Raw genomic sequence first — 17,168 nt, forward strand, 5'->3', positions numbered from 1 at the left:
GAAAAACTAATCTTTAAGTATGCCACAAGGATTTCCTGTTTCCATAAGTCTTGCCATGGTTTATGATAGCTTCTGGTTGCATTTATACAATTTTATTTAATGAGCTGCAATATTCCTGATACAACAACTTGCACACATTAGCACCGGGAAATGGTATATTTTGTTTTTTCCAAGCTTGGGTCTGCTGGCTGATGTATCCTGTAAAATGTAACCAGTAGATTAGTTACTTCTGTGATTGAGGCCTCGGGAAATTTGCTTAAGTTATAATAGAACTTAAACTCTCCAGTGACACCTGTTCATTTACTTAAAGTCTACTTTTTACTTAAACCCAGGGGACAAGGTTCCCTTTAATATTGCCACTTTAAAAAAAAATTGTATAATTTTAAAATTTAGGCATCTACATAAAGCTCTCCAACACTAAACCAAAAATATATCTGTGTCGATACGCTTAGCATATGGACATAATATTATGGGCATCCTGTTTTTCCTGACTGCACCTGTATGTTCTGCATGTGGGAGTTTACACGTGCGCCTTTATGCACCACATACCTGTACTGTTGAGGGCTGAGCGTGGGGCTGCAACTGCCATTGCTGTTGACCTGCTCCACAGTGGAGCTGACATCATCGTGGCCCACATGCAGCATGTTGAGGCTGGGCGCAGACTGAGGGGTCACCAGGGGTGGGCTGTTCAGCAGGGACAGACTGCTTTCTGCCAGAGCCGCCTGGAAACAAGCGAGCCGTGTGGTCACTTTAAATATACAAGTTATCATGTTTGGAGAACAAATTTGTGGAAAGAAGAAATGTGACAAATAGAAACATCTCTATTCATATATTTAATCTTTAATGATATTAGAGTGTTTTTATAAACCGAGCTGACATGGAGGTTTGCCTAAAATATGTAATTGGATGATAAGGAAGATTTTCCTTTCTGTACCTCTTAAAGCTCTTCTATACAGAGTGCCAGTGAGCACGAGAAACCACTAGGGGGCACTTACATACAGTGCTTTCCATATCAAGGTCTGTGCTTTTACATTTAAGTCCCTGTCATAAGTGCGTGTGTGTGTTGACACAAAAGTCTCAGCAGTGTTGTTAAGAGAGACTGAGCTACAACCTCAATCTAAACACACACCGCACAGCTTCCGCATCTGCAGGAGAGAGAATAGAACTAAAGAGAGCTGCCTCGACCGCTATTCTAAATCCAGATGTTTGAAGACACAGGTTGGGGCCCTGCTTGATATACTTACCCCACCTTCCCCTCTCACCAGAAGAAGGGGGGAAAAAAGACAAAAGGAATTCTCAGTGGCTCAGAGGTGAGTTTTCTAGGGCAGGCGATAATTTTATGCAGTAACCTTAATTGACAACTACTTGCTGCTATAAATCATCTCGGTCTCCAAAACTGCACATGCGCATATGTGTGTGTGTGCATTTTTGATTTGTACATCTGCACTAAAACAAGGAGAAGAGGTGGGTCCGGTGTGTGTTTGCATACTTGTGGCGCGTACGTGGTGATGAAGGTGGCGCGTGTGTGAAAAAGCGAGGTGGGAGGTGAGACTGTGTGTTAATGTGGGAGGAAGAAGAGGGGAGGTGGTGTGAACGTCGTTAGGGAATTGGCTAATTATAAGAGGGAATTGATATTAGTGTCCTTGATTATGACTGGCTGCTAGGTGTGTGTGTGTGTGTGTGTGTGTGTGAAAGAGAGAGTGAAAGGTGGAGACAGAAAAAGAGATTGAGAGAAGTGGGGTGGTAGGGGGAAGGAGCCTTACCTGGTAGCTGGCATTTAGGGATCCAAAGCCGAGTCCTGAAATCATGTTTTTCACCAGAGTGGGACTTCTACAAATAAAGCGCGCGCACACACACACACACAAACACACACAAGCACAAACAAGGAGAAAAAGGAGGTTGAGGATCACAGATTGCACACACATGTGAGAAAGATGTCACATCACCCAAAGCGTTGCAACAGATTCCACAAATATGTTTGTTACTGAAATATCCACAGAATGTAAACAGATGCTAAAAACATTCACATGAAAGTCTCTGATATCTGGTGTGCAGGTGTGTGTGCATAATTATCCCTGGATTCTCTGGTGGTTGGAAAGAACATCTGTTTACACGCGCTAACAAGGTTTTTTCCTGTCTTGCATCTCACACAGCTGCTTACTAATGGAGTCGACAAACAGGGAAAAACGCACACACGCACACACAGTACGTACATTAATGGCCGGCAGCCCCTACTTTGTTTTTACTTGATTCCCGAGTTGGCCTCTCGGTAATAATAGTGGGTCTATTTAAGCAATCATAGTGCCAGCACCGATAAGCTCACACTCACATCAGCCTCAACCGTGCATCAAGAAAGCAAACGTGCGTGCGCATGTGACAGCGTGTTCACTTGACTCTGTGTATGTGTGTGGTGCTTACCCGGTCATCTTTGGTGGTCTCCTCTTTTGGTATTCAACTTCATCCACAGTCCACACGGCCCCCTTCACATTCTCAACACGAACAAAACACTTGTGCAGACTCAGGTTGTGGCGCACGGCATTCTGAGGAGACGAAGAGTGAAAAGAGGCAAAAAAGAGTCACCGAGGATCAATCAGCTGCTATTGCATTTTCATTGTTTAATATTTAACTTGACGCTGAGATTTCAGGTTTCCTTGGACTCTCTTTGCAGAAAAGATTATTCATTTTTTTTAATTTAGCATTAAAATTAGTCGGCCTCCTTTCTTGCCTCATAAATGTTCCAAAAGGGATGAAGAACCTCATTTTGCATTAATGCACAGGCTTATTGAAATAACTGTAAAACACTTTCTCAACTTATCCCGCAAAGTGATGAATTTAATAAGTACTACTACTGGTTTAGTACTAATGTTTCCTGATGACTGCTGTTAATTTCATAAGATTTCATCCATGGTCTTCAGTTTTACCTAAAGTGTAATGCAAAAGTTGTAACAGGAAGTGAAAAGCGTAACCACACTTTTCTACCCTTACACTAAGTCTGTCACCCAGTTGGAGGCAAGAATACGAGCTTTCCATCACAAGTTAATAAGTAATGCGACTTTAAGGATAGCAGCCGCAACTTCTTCAGCCATCGCTTTGCACCTCAATGTAGCTCCCTGTGCAGCGCTAACACAAGGCAGCGGTTCTCTAGTACTGTTATTTTATCACAGAATGCTTCTAATCAGTCATCATCAGCACACACACTCTCACAGAAACACACACATCCACAAGCTCTCAGACAGCCAAGCAGGCGGGCACACCGCTATCTTCGTCTCAACCCCCCAGGGACAGGCCTCCCTTTTCATCTGCTATTTGTAGTTTGTTCATGCCCAATTTCATTACCAATTTTAATTCGTCTATAATTAAATCCTGCATATTCTCTCTGACACGCTGTTCTAAGCCGAGAGGGAGGGACAGGCCAGGCATGCATCACTCCTTGCCGTAATTACACACGCAGATACACACATGCGCGCACACACTCACACACATACAAACACACAGACACGTAATTACACAAGCCATAATCAGTGGAGGAACCCTTTCTCTCCCCCGCATCCCCTCAACCCCCGAGCCGTGATGCTAAGTTTTGTAAATGAGTCTGACCCCAATCTCTGCCCGCCACCCTGACAGCGCAAACACACACACAAGCACACAGACACACTCCAGACGCCAGTGCTATTGCAGTGCGATTTGCATTCGTCTCCGTGATGAAAGCCTAATTCTCCCAGTTAAAACATTAGCAGTCATTTACAGTGGGTCACAGCACATGTGCCACTCATCTCCACTCCCTTCGGCTGGGAGAAGTGTGTGTGTGTGTGTGTGGGGGGGGGGGGGGGGGGGGGGGGGGGTGTTGAAATTTTGGAAGAAAGATCCAATTGTGTACACCACAAATGAAAGAAAATAAGCATTTAAGGTTCACATATGTTAATCCGAGTCCTATTGCTATTATATTGCTAATATTTGAACACTTTGATGTTTCTGACTTGATGCATTCAGGGCCAGGCTACCTGCATGTAATGCTATATATAAGTAGATGTAGTGAACAAACAAGCAAGTGCCAGTACAGCCTCTAATTTGGCCCTGATTGCATTTCTTCAACATAAATTTCCTTTTTTAAATTCTCTTTTAATGATTAAAGAAAATCACCTACAAAAAAAAATGATTACTATGAGAATCTACATAAAAAAAATAACAGACCCCAGCCCATCTTGCAGCACCTTGAAATAACACTTAGCACTCATTTCCTCTCTTCTCTCAATCATCTTTTTCTTTCTCTCTCAGATCTCTTCTTCATTTTCTGCCCCTCTCTTTCTCTGATCAATGACTTCCACTCCCTGACACCGCTGCTCTGCTCATGAAATATAACGGCTTATTAAAGGACATATATCTCTACGGCCCCATTTGACTCACTGGGCTGCTATATAAATACATAAGGCCATGCAGAGCTATATTTAAAGGTCTTCTAGGCCAGCGGCACAGGAAGCAGACGCCAGACATTAATAGTTAAAATTCATAAAAGTCAGATGAGGAGGTAAAGATATTCCTGGCTAGCCCGTGTTAACCATCTGCACAACTCTCCCTCTGTCTTCATCTCATCCTTCCCTCCTTGGTTTTGGCTATTAGAAGAAGCCCGTGGTCGTCCCCTTCTCACTCCTTCGCTCCTTCCCTCACATTCCCTCTTTCTGACACCCAAATTAGTGTGAGGTTTCAGTAAAAATGGGTCACCTACAATGGTGAGATCAGGCCAGGTGTATCTGTGTGTGTGTATTAGAGAGAAGGATGAAGAGGGAGAAATGGGCAATATAGTGTGCGATCATGAGCAGTGTGTGTTAGCGCTGTATGTGTTTCTCTGTAATGAGGCTGCATAACGGCCAGAAGTGTCTTTGCTTGACTAAGTGGGGTCGACACTCCATGTGCCGCGTTGCAGGTGAGAAAATTGTTTAGTCCTAAGAAGGAGAGATAAAGAAAGAGGAATGGAAAGCGTGAAAGAAAGAGAGCAGAGGAAAAGTGTCTCATAAAGGACAGAAACAGCCAATAACTGTCAAATCAGTCATATTGGTGGGTGCTGAGCAAAGTCAGCCTAAGAATCTGCGTATGCAGGGGTGTTCAGACCGTGACTGTTATTGTACTCGTATCACTACATAAGTGTTCAGGTTAGGCCTTTAAACTGACACAGTTGCCTGCAAAGTACAGTCATTTTTTTTCAGTGTTTCAAATACATCTAATAAGTTTGCATCTTCTTGGGTTAGGGGCTTCAGCAGAGAGCACAGACCAAATTTATGTGTGCAATAATCAGCTTTAAACCCAGCCCAGTTGTTGTTTTAGCCAAAATATTATGCTGAATTCCCGACTTTTATTTACTAGATGTGGCCCAGCTTGTTTTGCTCTATCATCTAAACAGCTCTAAACTAGTTTGTTAATTGGCTCGTTTTATTTCTGCTCTCGTTTATTTTAGATTCACTGAATACCGTGTTATACTAATCTCTGGTTTTGGTACAACTGCAATACGGAGGGGATTCAAAAGCCATACAAATGGGAAAGTGTGAAGCAGTGCAAAGGCGCATGCGGTGTGCCTTTACCTTCCACGTGGCTGTGTTTCTCCTGAAATAGGCAAACTTTCGTGTAAACCAATTGTAAATCTCGTTGAGAGTCAACTGTCTGTCTGGGGACTCCAAAATGGCCTAAAAGAAAGGAGAAATGGAACAAAAAGGTTAGAGGAGGACACAGACGGAGAGATGCTGATAAGAATCATTAGAGAGACTCACATGACGTATAAGAGAGGCGTAGGTAAAGGGAGGCCTGACATCAGCATTCTTGTAGAACTCACAGTTCTGGGCGAGCTCTGAAAGACAGAAGACATTTCAAATGAGCTCATGTGAGCTTATGCAGAGTTTCTGAACTAATAAAACTAACACTATAATATTTTTCAGGTACAAGAAATCACTGAGATGCTAGGAAATGCCCTCTTTTTTGGTTTTGGCAACATAAAATGCAAAAATATATAAATGTAAAGCAGCAGTCAACACCTCAGGTCTTTCTGGACTCCAGAAAGACCTGAGGTGCATCACTAATAAGTAATGGTATTCTCAGTAAAGTACTGTGAGCATCAGGCAATGGTGAAGATGGATATTTCAGTCTACCTGAGGCGATCGGGGTGCAGTACTTGTCGGAGTTGCGCCTGCGTATGGGCCCAACACCGTGCGTGTGTGAGTGGGAGTGTGTGTGCAGGCTGGAGGAGCTGATGACTGAAGGCCCCTGGCGCAGTGGGGTGATGGGGGTGGCAGCCGAGGTGGGGGGGTGGGGAAGACCCTCTGGGTATGCCTCGCTGTCCCGCTTTAAGAGAGAGCCGCTGGAAGCCAGGTTCAGCTAGAAAACGATACACACAGAATGGGCAAATTGTTTCAAAGCACAAAAAAAGAGAAAAAGATCCTTTTCGTGGTCCTTTCCATGAAGACTGTTATTTAGGTTGGGCTTATAAAACTTCATTGTCTAACTTTATTGTTTATGTACTTAGTGTGTTGAACTTTTTTAGTTCTGGAACGTCAAATAGGTTTTCTATTTAATTAAGGCGGACCTTATGTTTACCTTAACCCTTTGTCATCTGTCAAGGTCTGCAGCTGTTTACAAAGAAAGATTATCTTTCTTTCTTTAAAATCATGGCAAGGAGGAGGTGAAAAGACACCTCACCTCAGGCATTTCACCCAGAAAATTCATAATGTTTCAGCTCCGAAGCGGAATGCTATTATTAAGTTCCCCTGCTATGCTGTACATAGAGGACAGAAATGCAAACACACACCCCAGCAGGCCCACTTCCTTCCTGATGACTGAAAATTATACCAACCATTAATTTGACATTATTTAACCTATCATAATAGGCTGCTTTATTCAGGGGCCACTACTAATGTTAACTCACAAGAAAAGAAAGGCCTTCAACACTCCCTGTGAAAATGTGGTCCTATCATTTGTGCAGAACCACACACACACTCATACACACTTGAGCGCTTGAACACACACATATACTTATACACACACTGCACTGGCTGCAATTAACCCTGAGCTTACAAAAACAAAACCACACGACAGCATGTTTTTAAGAAGGGAACACACACATGCGCTTTGCGGTGGCGAAGTCTTCACGGACCAATTCGGCCCAATTAGGCAGAGCCTTGCACAGATACACACTTGAATGCACACGCGCGCACACACACACACACACACACACACACACACACACACACACACACACAGAACCACTACATCCAGTCTCTCTGGGAGAGCTGTTGTAAGGCTGCTAGTTTAGGACTAATTAAAACCACTAAGTGTGTGTGCGTGTGTGTGTTGTCTAGATGTATGCAAAATGTCTTGAATCGCCTCCTCTTTACTCTGCCCCCTCTCTGTACCATTTAAGCTGACTGGAGAGGGCGGGGCTGTTTAACAGGTACTTCATTAAAGCTGCAACCCTGCCCCATCACCACGGCAACAGTCGAACACTGTTAATTGAGGCCAAGCTTTGTTTCCATTCCTGATGCTCCTCCTCTGCCCCTCCTTCTCCAATCCCTGACCCTGAGGCTCTTCTCCAGTGGTGACAGAACACGCCTCTTCCTGATTTCCCATTAGATGAAAATGGCAGCTGATCCCCCTGCGATCAACACATCATCCAGGCAGGCGCACAAGTACGCGCGAGCACACGCGCACAGACATTGCCACTCGGCTGCACCCATTTATATCCTCAAATTAAGACACTCTACCTCTAATTGACAATTAATTTCAACATCTTCATATTTTAATAAGACTCCTCGTCAATCTGAATAATGAAATATTCATTAGATACCTAATAACAACCTCGCCAACCAGTGTGGACACACACAGACGCACGCGCCATGTCAAATTTCTATCCTATGTTGTTGGCACACACTGACAATATTGTGAGAGGCTGTTTTAACTGCTCTCTCTCATAGACAGGCTGGGAAATCTTAATTCTCAAATGCAGGATTTGTTTAGAAAAATAAAAGGAAACTCTGACACAGTTTGAATGTGGGGATTTGTTGCAATCTCTAACTTTGCATGTGGAATTGAAACATTGTGAAAGCCTACTCTTCTGGGAAATTCGATCCACTGTATCATTGCAAGTTAAAGACAGAGAAAAGGAGAGTGAGGAAAGCATGGAGTGATGAAAAAAGTGTGGAAATGTGTAGCAAAGTATAAGGAAAACTAAAAAGTAGGCCTTTATGATTCATGAAAAACACATTAACTCTCATTGGTCAATAGGGGGCGTTGATACCAAACTGAACAGTAACAGAGGAAGGTTACTGTACCCAGAAGGGTAGAAATAAAGAAAGTGAGCTATTAAAAGAAGATTGTGGGTGAATAAGAAGGAAGAGCGTTAGGTTTGGGGTCACATGTCACGTGACTGGACTTTGGGTGTGTACTCACAGGTTGGTTAAAAGGCTTTGGCTCTGAGGGGCGCATATGCAGGTGGGTCATCATGGCCTGGAGTCGCTCGCTCTCTTTCGCCAGCTGAAAGACACGAGCGTGGACAGGATTACTTTGATATACATTTAATTTCACAACCCTTTCATTTATAGTGCGGTATTGGCACATCCTACAATTACAAAACCGGTCAAGCACCACGAAGAACATGAGCGTGAGCCACCTCAGCACCAGGCACCCTCTCGGACGCTCACACGAGTCTGCAGACACAACTGTCCTCATTTGACTTTGATAACCGCTGTTTAAAGGGTGATGTTACAGTCTGAGCTGAATCCTGTGTGTGTGTGTGTTTGTGCTGGAGTAGCAGCGTACACAAGTGTCGCCTCTAGAAAAACAAAAAAACGGATCCACGCCAAGGCGAATGCGGCGATGTGTGTCCGAGTGCAAATATGAGAAATTTAAAACACGCTTCACGCATGTGTGTGTGCGCCGTGTGCGTGTTCGCGCACGCGAGGGGCAGAGCGGTGGGATGCCGATGAAGTGACATGTCGAAGGAGAGAGAGACGGCTGTCCTGATGTGATGTGACACCAGCTGCCTCTCTGTCACTTTGTGTTCCCTGGTGGTGGCTTCAGGGGCTGAGCTAAACGCTGTTTACCACTACTGCCAAACACAAAAGCTAACCCTAATTCTGGACCCCCCCCCTTCCACCGGACACACACAAACACACACAGGGACATGGCCGCTGTGTTCAGTAAACCGAATGTCCCGATGCGCGCCAAAAGACTCGTCTTTGTATTTGAACTTTGTTTGGAACTTTCTCACATTCGGCGCCGTTTAAGAACAGCATTTCACTTCTTGTTATTTTGCTTCTGCCGGACCATTCAGATGTTTCAAGAGGGTTTGCGTGCATGAACCACTCTGAGAACAAGAGACTCCTTGCAGCCTGGCCCTCCACTCTCTAGCTTCTGTCTCACTCTCTCTTTTCTTTTCCTTTTTCTTTTCTCTTCCCTCCCTCCTCCCCTCCTCTCAGCCTCACTCTCTCTTGCTGGTGACCAGAGAAGCTTTATAATTGGAGCAGCAATGGCAGCTTCCCTGCTGACTGCTCCTTTTAAATTACAAGCTCCACTGCTCTCCATAAACTCTGCCCTGCCTCAGACGAGTTGAGGCCATTGACAGGCTGAAACAGTCTTCATGACTTTGTTTGTGAGCAAATGAAAATGAGGTGTTCTTGCTCACCTGTATCTCCAGCTGCTGAACCACCTGCATCTGGACTCGGCACTGAGCAGTGCTGCGGTCATCTAGGGCATGCTCGTTGTTCAAGTGCCTAGAGGGGATGAGAGAGTATCAGTAATTTACTCATTTTCTGGGAAGTGATTTGATATCTGCTTGCAAATAAAAAATTTTTTTTTAAAAGCGCCAAGATCAAAGAGCTGCTAGTCCCCACTCAATTAAGATTTTTAAGTCAATAGGATTATTGTTGAATCAGCTCGCAGGTCCTGGATGATGAAGTAACAAAACTCGGCTCTTTTACATTTATTTAAACTGAGATCTAAGCTGCTTCAGTGCTAGAAAAATAAATCACAATCTTGGAAGTTTATTTTGTCTACTGAAGGACGCGGCAGCTGTATTTTGTGAGTGTGCGTGTGTGTGTGTGTGCGTGTGTGTGCGTGTATACTTCATTGGTGCTTAGTGAACCATGATCCAAGACAACCACCTGGATATGAGCTCATGTGTTATTGCACAAAGCCTTATCTTAAGACTTTCTGTTAAACTCCTCTCCACATATTAACACTGGTGTGCATCTGTGTGGTGTGTGTGTGTGTATGTGTGTCGGAATGGTGGCGCTATTTGTTTCCTCAAATGTGGGAGGACCTGGGACCTTCTGATCTTTCCCAGATCACCCCTCCCTGTCTCCCTTCCACCTTCCCTTTCTCTCTCTCTCTGCACTGTCATCGCCAAGGTTATTCCCAGGTTGCTGCTGTCTGTGCATGAGATGGCGCGGTCATATATATGTCATTGTGTGAGGGTAGTTAAGCCAGGCTGACTCATTAGATGTCCTGCTGTGTTAACTTTTAATGTTCATAAAGTCACTTGCTTGTTGTGAAAGTGCGGAAAAGTGCGGAAAAGTGCAGAAATGCGCGTTTGCACGGCACGTACGGCATTGTGCGTGTGCGAGTCTAGCAGAAAGTAGAAAGTTGGGCAACATCAGGCGAAGACTAGAAATGAAAGAAAAACAATGATGTCATGGCGGGGCTAATCTAGGCAGATAGATGGCTCAACACAAGTGCACGATAATAATAACAAAAACATGATCTCACCCCTCTCACTCGCTCTCTCTCTCCCTCTCCGTCACTTATACTTTTGTCGACTCTCCCCTTCAAACTCCTCTTCCCCCGCAACTCCCCAAATGCCTATGATTCACACTCATTCCAACTAAATCTGCCCCCCAAACCCTCCCCTCTCTCTATAGCTGGGCCATAAACAGTAGCGGGTTTTTTTTTTTTTTCTCGATGTGTCCCGACAATGAGGCTCTGTTTACTCCTCTGAGTGCAGGCAGACAAGGCTTTAACCCACATTACACCCAGCTCCACCAGCCACAGCCAGAGTATTATACCAGAGGACAGGGAGGAGGAGGGAGGGAGGGAAGGTGGGCAGAGACAAGAGGAGAGAAGAAAGACTTGAAATAGTGAAGTGTCTCCTTCCTCTGTTCTTTTGCTCTACCCTTTTCCCTCCTGGGGCGATGACTAAGGCTCGCTGGAAGGGAGCGCACGGTTAGACTGATGGCACTGTGTGTCGCTGCCTCTATTTTTTCATCTTCCTCTCTCTCTCGCTCTCTCTCTTACATACACACACAAACACACTCTTTCACTCTCCTTCCATCTGCCCTGGGGCTACGTGAAATGAGACACCAAACAACAGCTTTCCTCTCCAAACTTTCCCAGCCTGCCTGCTAGCTTTGATCTGACTGTCCGATGCCATCACAATCACTATTCACAGTTCTGTGATGGTGTGTGTGTGCGTGTGTGTGTGTGTGTACGAATACGTATTTCATCACCCAGGCTTATTAATATCTCCACTGTCCAAATAGCTAAGAGTTCCACATAGATAATGAGTGTGAGTTTGTTTAAGGCTTCATTAGAGGCTTGTGAAGCCTTCATTATCAGCCACGGTGCCATGGGGAAGTCCACGGTGCTACGTGTGACAGGAGGTGGTAGGAGAATGTCAAGGCCGAATACTGCATCAGCATCGCACAGTGTATCCAAACTGGTAAATAACAGAGGGAGGAGTGAAAGTTAAGTAGAAGGACGCAGAGCGAAAAGAAGTGAGAGAGGGGTTTCTTGCTCTCACAGAGACCAAAGATCATAAAAGCCTACCAAATTAAAGAATGGCTTACAGACCAATATTTTTAAAGCACATTAGTGATAATTCTACATAGCTAGACCAGTTGTCTGCCTCTACTCAAGCAACAATGTGATGCATAAAAATGCATGTGCAAACATGGAATTATGGAGATGGAGGATTCTGTTCTTCAAGGAAGACGAAGTGAATCTGTGTACCAACGTGTGTTTGTACACGTATGCATGCATGTGCCTGGGAGCTAATGTGATGTAACATATTGCAACAAATGAATTAGCCTGGAAACGCAGAAGTGATGTGTACGATTGGCATGTACATTATTAGCTTTTCTTTGTTTAGCCTCACCTTTAGTTCATACAGGTAATCTAAATCAGACATTGTGAGTTTTATTGGCTTAAATTTTAGGTTTTTTTAGTTTTTTTTAGTTTTAATGTTTGAGTCAAACCTGAATTTTGGTCGAGGATTGCAGAAATATTTAACGTTTACAGTTTTACAGTTACATTGCCATTTGAAACTGTAAATAATGCAAACTAATTACTGAACAGACTTTGATTATCTTTAACTGTGTGATTTCTTTTTAACAGAGAATTTGAACACATCTAGAAATATTACTATTATGACCTCTCCAAGGGAAATATATGCATGTCCCTACAGCAAACTCTTTAACAGCTGTAAAGGGGATGGAAATGGAAAATGGACAATAACAGAAGTTGGGTCAAAACAGAACCTTTTCCATTTTGACTTTTCTTCTACTTGCACTATTAAATATATACTAGGCATGTGATGTAAGTGGCAATCATAGTACAGCTCAGATTAACAGATATGTCAATCAAATGTAGTGTAGGGTTGTCCGATTTTACGCTGTGGGCCACTAAGCACAATTTGATCTTAAATTGGCCAGACTCCACTTTCTGTCAGTGTAAAGAAGTTAAAGTAAACATTTAATCCCTGAGATACCTTAATAAAAAAATTTATACTTTTAAAAGTGTGTCTCGGAAAGAAATTTTATATTTTTCTATTGTACTCTCAGTGGAACACCCCCCACCCCCGCCCCATATATTTCTTTAGTAGTTTTCTGTCATTTAATCTTTTGTCAGTTACGTATTTGCTTTGGTGTAGTATGACTGGCTATGGGGGAGATCCTAATAAGTAAGAAAATCTTTAAAACTTATGAAGACACAGTTAAAATTCCAAATTTCCTGCCCTTCTTCACTTGTTCTAAAGTCATTCATTGAGCCCAATTTGAGTCTTTGCTGGGCCAATTCTGGCCCCCAGGCCTTCTGTTTGAAACCCCCAGTGTAGTGCAAATATCTTTATTGATTTTTCTGAGTGCTTATTTTTTCACTGGCTGGTGACTTACTTGATGAACTGTCCCATGTCCTCACACAGTGCTTCACAGCCAGGCCACTTACACTCTCCATGGCCATAGAGGGGATGGGAGCCAGTGTGCTCCTCATGACTGTGGAGAGAAAGACACACACAAACAGAGACACCAGTGACATTATATATTTGTTATCCACATGAAACAGTAGATAAAGTCAAAGTAAGTGCTTAGAATATTAAGCAAAAGCATTAACATGTCACACTTTCACATACATACACATGCAAAAACAAAGAAAACAAAAATCGTGTAGCAGCAATAGCAGCAGCAGCATCAATACAGCCATCTGAGTTTGGTTAGCAGTCATTAGTACAGTTCATGAAGCCAAGTGCAGAGACAGGAGGAATAGAACAGAGTGGGGTCAGTCACAGAAGCCAGGCAAACAGGGGAATTGGTCCAGCAACCTCACATTCTGGAGTCCATGACCTGTCTTTCTGTTCCTGGCATGTGCTTTGCATGTGTGTGTTGGTTTTGGTGTATGTTCTAATGTTTCAGGAGCTGACACAGAGCCGGCACGGGACCAACCAGCCATGACTGATTGGTGGCGGTTGCCGTCATGTGCTGGTTGTTCTTTTGTGGTGAGCTTATGTGTGTGTTTTTTGAGTGCGTATCTCTTCATATTTATGACAGTGTGTGTATTTATATGTGTGTCTGATGATGAAAGACTAGGCCAGGTTTGGTTTGGACCCAGGGTAAAATAACTCTATCCGTGCATGTGTGTGTGGCAGGTCCAGTAGCAGATGTGGTTCAGACTTGGACCTCTGCCGGCGACTGCTGTCTCCACATATATTTACATGACTGTGTATGTGCGTGTTTGTATGAGTGTGTGCGTGTGCATGTGCATGTGCACGTGCGTGCGAGTGTGTACATATGTGTGTGCGTGAACTGGAATGGGGATTCTCCCAAATCAACATCATAAGGTTGTCTAACAAAAACCATTTGTCTCGCAGATGGAAACATGTCTCTCTCCCTCTCTTTGCTTTTCACCTCTTCCTGATCATATGTGCAGGCTGAGGTTGGAGTGTATGTTGTGTGTATGTGTGTTGGCTGTGGTTGAGTCAACTCAGAAGCAGCTCAGACAGCAGACATGACAAACTGCTGGCAACCGCATTCTCCTCCACATCAGCCATGCATTAGCTTAGCAGGCTAATGCTAACCCCTTTGTGATCTTCTGAGCCAACTCTGTCGGAGTACTGCCAGCACACTGTAGCTTCAGCATGACCATGTGTGATATATTTGATTAACTAATAGAACCTCTCTTAATTAACACTTGTCCAGCCACCCTGACCCCCCTCTGAAATGAGGTCAGGAGTCAGGATCAACAATGCCACTGGTACAAGCAGTAAATCAGTGCTGAAGGACACTTCAAACCACCCACCTCTAGTGTATCTTCTTGTCTTAGACTTGCCCACTTGTGACTGTGTGTGTACGTGTGTGTACGTGCATGTGCTACTCACTGGCTGCTGGGGGGTTGGCTGCCTTTGGAGTAAAGAGGGACATGGTCATCTCCGCTGTCTGCCTTGGTGAAGGAGGATATCCACTCAAACAGTCTGGCTCTTAAAGACGGAGACAAGCCCATGAGCAGCCAACACAGCCATGGGACAACACAGCCCTTACACAGTGTGTGTTAGTGCATCCCCCCAGCACATGCATCCCTGGAAATGATCACGCTCGACTGCGGAATTTATCTACTTGAGTAGAATTTATCTACATCCTGCTACTACCCCTCTCCCGAATCCACTATCGTCTTGTCTTCTTTCCTAACTTTGTGTCCGCGCCATTCTGACATGTGGCTGACACACCTCCTATCAAATGAGCTTAGCGAAGTTTACGCCACACTGATGTGTGATATGCTGAATGCGCATGTTTTGTACCTGTTTTTTTCTGTGTCCCCAAAACAAGGTTCAAATTTAAGAAAAAAATGACACAGTGAGAACTACTAAATAAGAGAGACTGGAAGACAGTCACACAGAGAACAGACTGTGATAGCCACATTACCTGTGGCTATCATCAGGAAGTCATACTTGTTTCCACATCACTGTACCTGTCTCTCTTTGGGGTGTGGCTCTGTCCATTGGGCAGGCTGTGCAGTGGAAGGTGAGCACTGGCAGCTTTGGGGAAGGCTGAGGTAGAATTGGAGCTGTTGGTGCTCAAGTCGAGGCCCTCGGCCTGTTTCAGGGCCTCCTCGCTGCTCGGCACCCCCGACACATCCTTCCACAGTTGCTGTAGGTCTGACGGACACATCGCTGCAGGCAAGGACACAGATTTAACTTAGCAACTGGTCCCACTTAACCCGTCCATCAACTTCAAATGTTCATGCACAAATGTGATGATAGGATATTTAAGGTAAGCTGATTCTAATGAATGGAAGAAGAAATACGGCTAACTATAAACCAGATAATTGTACCGACGTGCAGACATACACAGAGAAGCAGCGATAGCTGAAACTAATCTTAAATGATAGCAGATAAAACACACACATGCTACTTTAACTGTCCCTGTGCTTAAGAGTGGTTTAGAGTGGAAAACAGAACATCTTAAAAACGGACCTTTTTATTGTCCCCCCAGAAAGCCAGTATTCTTAATTAAGTAGCTAAACTTTGTTGCAACTGCTACTGTCCAGCAGCTCCACTGCTCCCGTTGCCACCACTATTTGTGTGAAATGGGTGGGTGCACACTTTGAGCTTTCGAGTCATAGCTTTGTTATTTCTGCTCCAATTTCACAGCGAGAGAGACGCCTAAAACGCCACAGCCCACTCCAGTGGATCTTGTAGCATGCACACACGCGGATACACACACACACACATCGACACAAACTCATACGGAGACTTTGCAGCAATCCAAATATTATGTCTGCTTTGTCTGCATTCTTCTGCGGTCCCGCCAAAACAAAAGTTCTCACTCTGGAAGAATGAGGTGCCGTGTGCGTCGATGTCTTTGTATGGGTACGCACATATATGTATTATTGGGACAGCTCCACACAAAAAGCATGGACGTGCTCACAGAGCGAAAGTGTTCACAGCACAATCCAGTCACAAAATCGGAATTTGAGAGGAAAATGTAGGCGATTTCTTGGCAAAAGTCTGTAGTTTATTGATGAGCGACAAGGAAAAAAAGGAAGGTTAAAAAAACAAACATGAAATGAGGTGAAAACTGCTGTTGTAAGTTCCTCCAGGTAGAGCTTAAAGATGCAAAATATTTGAGGAGATCAGAGTGCTCTTGCTAAAAGTTTCTGCCAAACGTGCATGCCCATATTTGGTCATGAGGGTTCATTTTTCTTTCACATTAATAACCGTGGACAAACACATGCTGGGGAGTTCTAAAATTAAACTGGGTGAATTCAAAATAAGTAACTGATTTGTCGGAAAGTTTCAAAAGCTGCTGAAACGGTTCCTTGCACACTGTTTGGTCTGTCTTATTGCAGTGAAAATTTATTTAGTGCTCTTTCTTCTTCTTCTTCTTCTTTTCCTTTTTGGCATGAACTTATTAGGATTTGTCATAAGGCAGTTACGAGAGGTCTATGTAGCACCTCCATCCTACTGCGGTCAGAGAAATAAACTGAAACCAAAGCAGGACCCCTAATGCCACCACCTACACAATGAACACAACAGCCCTTTGAGGCGGGGCAATAGTGTGTGCATTTGTGTGCAAAGGTGCGAGTGTTTATGCTCGAGTGTTTGTGTGTTTGCGTGGCATGGCTGGTCAGAGGAATGCTTCTGGCTCACGCCTGGCTGAGCCGTCACAATGGACCAGCTCTTTCACACTGCAGGGAAATTCCAGTCTGATACGGAAGGAGAAAGAAAGAAAAAAGGAGATGCCAAAGCCAAATGTTTGAAACTGCCTGAAAAATTACACTTCTAACAGAAATGTAGCCCCTGTCTTTTTCATTTGCACTTAGTAAGTATCCATTGGCTTTTTCCACTCTGTGTAAACTGGCATATCTATTTGTCCTCACCTCACACAAACAAACACCCTGTCCTCTAGCACATAAAGCACACATGTATA

The 17,168-nt window shown here is 44.0% G+C and overlaps 1 protein-coding gene across 2 annotated transcripts in view; it reads right to left on the reverse strand.

Moving 5' to 3' along the window:
• The window catches only part of foxp4 (forkhead box P4), a 91,148-nt gene that overhangs the window by 5,812 nt on the left and 68,168 nt on the right, over positions 1-17,168 (reverse strand). For both annotated transcript variants that reach the window (XM_087840668.1, XM_006784403.3), the window contains exons 7-17: positions 15,208-15,409; positions 14,621-14,719; positions 13,143-13,241; positions 9,662-9,749; positions 8,428-8,511; positions 6,135-6,360; positions 5,760-5,836; positions 5,574-5,675; positions 2,419-2,540; positions 1,764-1,830; positions 550-722 (exon numbers count right to left, since the gene is read on the reverse strand). In XM_087840668.1, the coding sequence (XP_087696794.1) occupies positions 550-722; positions 1,764-1,830; positions 2,419-2,540; positions 5,574-5,675; positions 5,760-5,836; positions 6,135-6,360; positions 8,428-8,511; positions 9,662-9,749; positions 13,143-13,241; positions 14,621-14,719; positions 15,208-15,409 (1,339 nt within the window). The remainder of the gene's footprint in view (positions 1-549; positions 723-1,763; positions 1,831-2,418; positions 2,541-5,573; positions 5,676-5,759; positions 5,837-6,134; positions 6,361-8,427; positions 8,512-9,661; positions 9,750-13,142; positions 13,242-14,620; positions 14,720-15,207; positions 15,410-17,168) is intronic.

Source organism: Neolamprologus brichardi, chromosome 5 (assembly GCF_056152115.1).
Source record: "Neolamprologus brichardi isolate AB-2024 chromosome 5, ASM5615211v1, whole genome shotgun sequence".
Taxonomy (NCBI): domain Eukaryota; kingdom Metazoa; phylum Chordata; class Actinopteri; order Cichliformes; family Cichlidae; genus Neolamprologus; species Neolamprologus brichardi.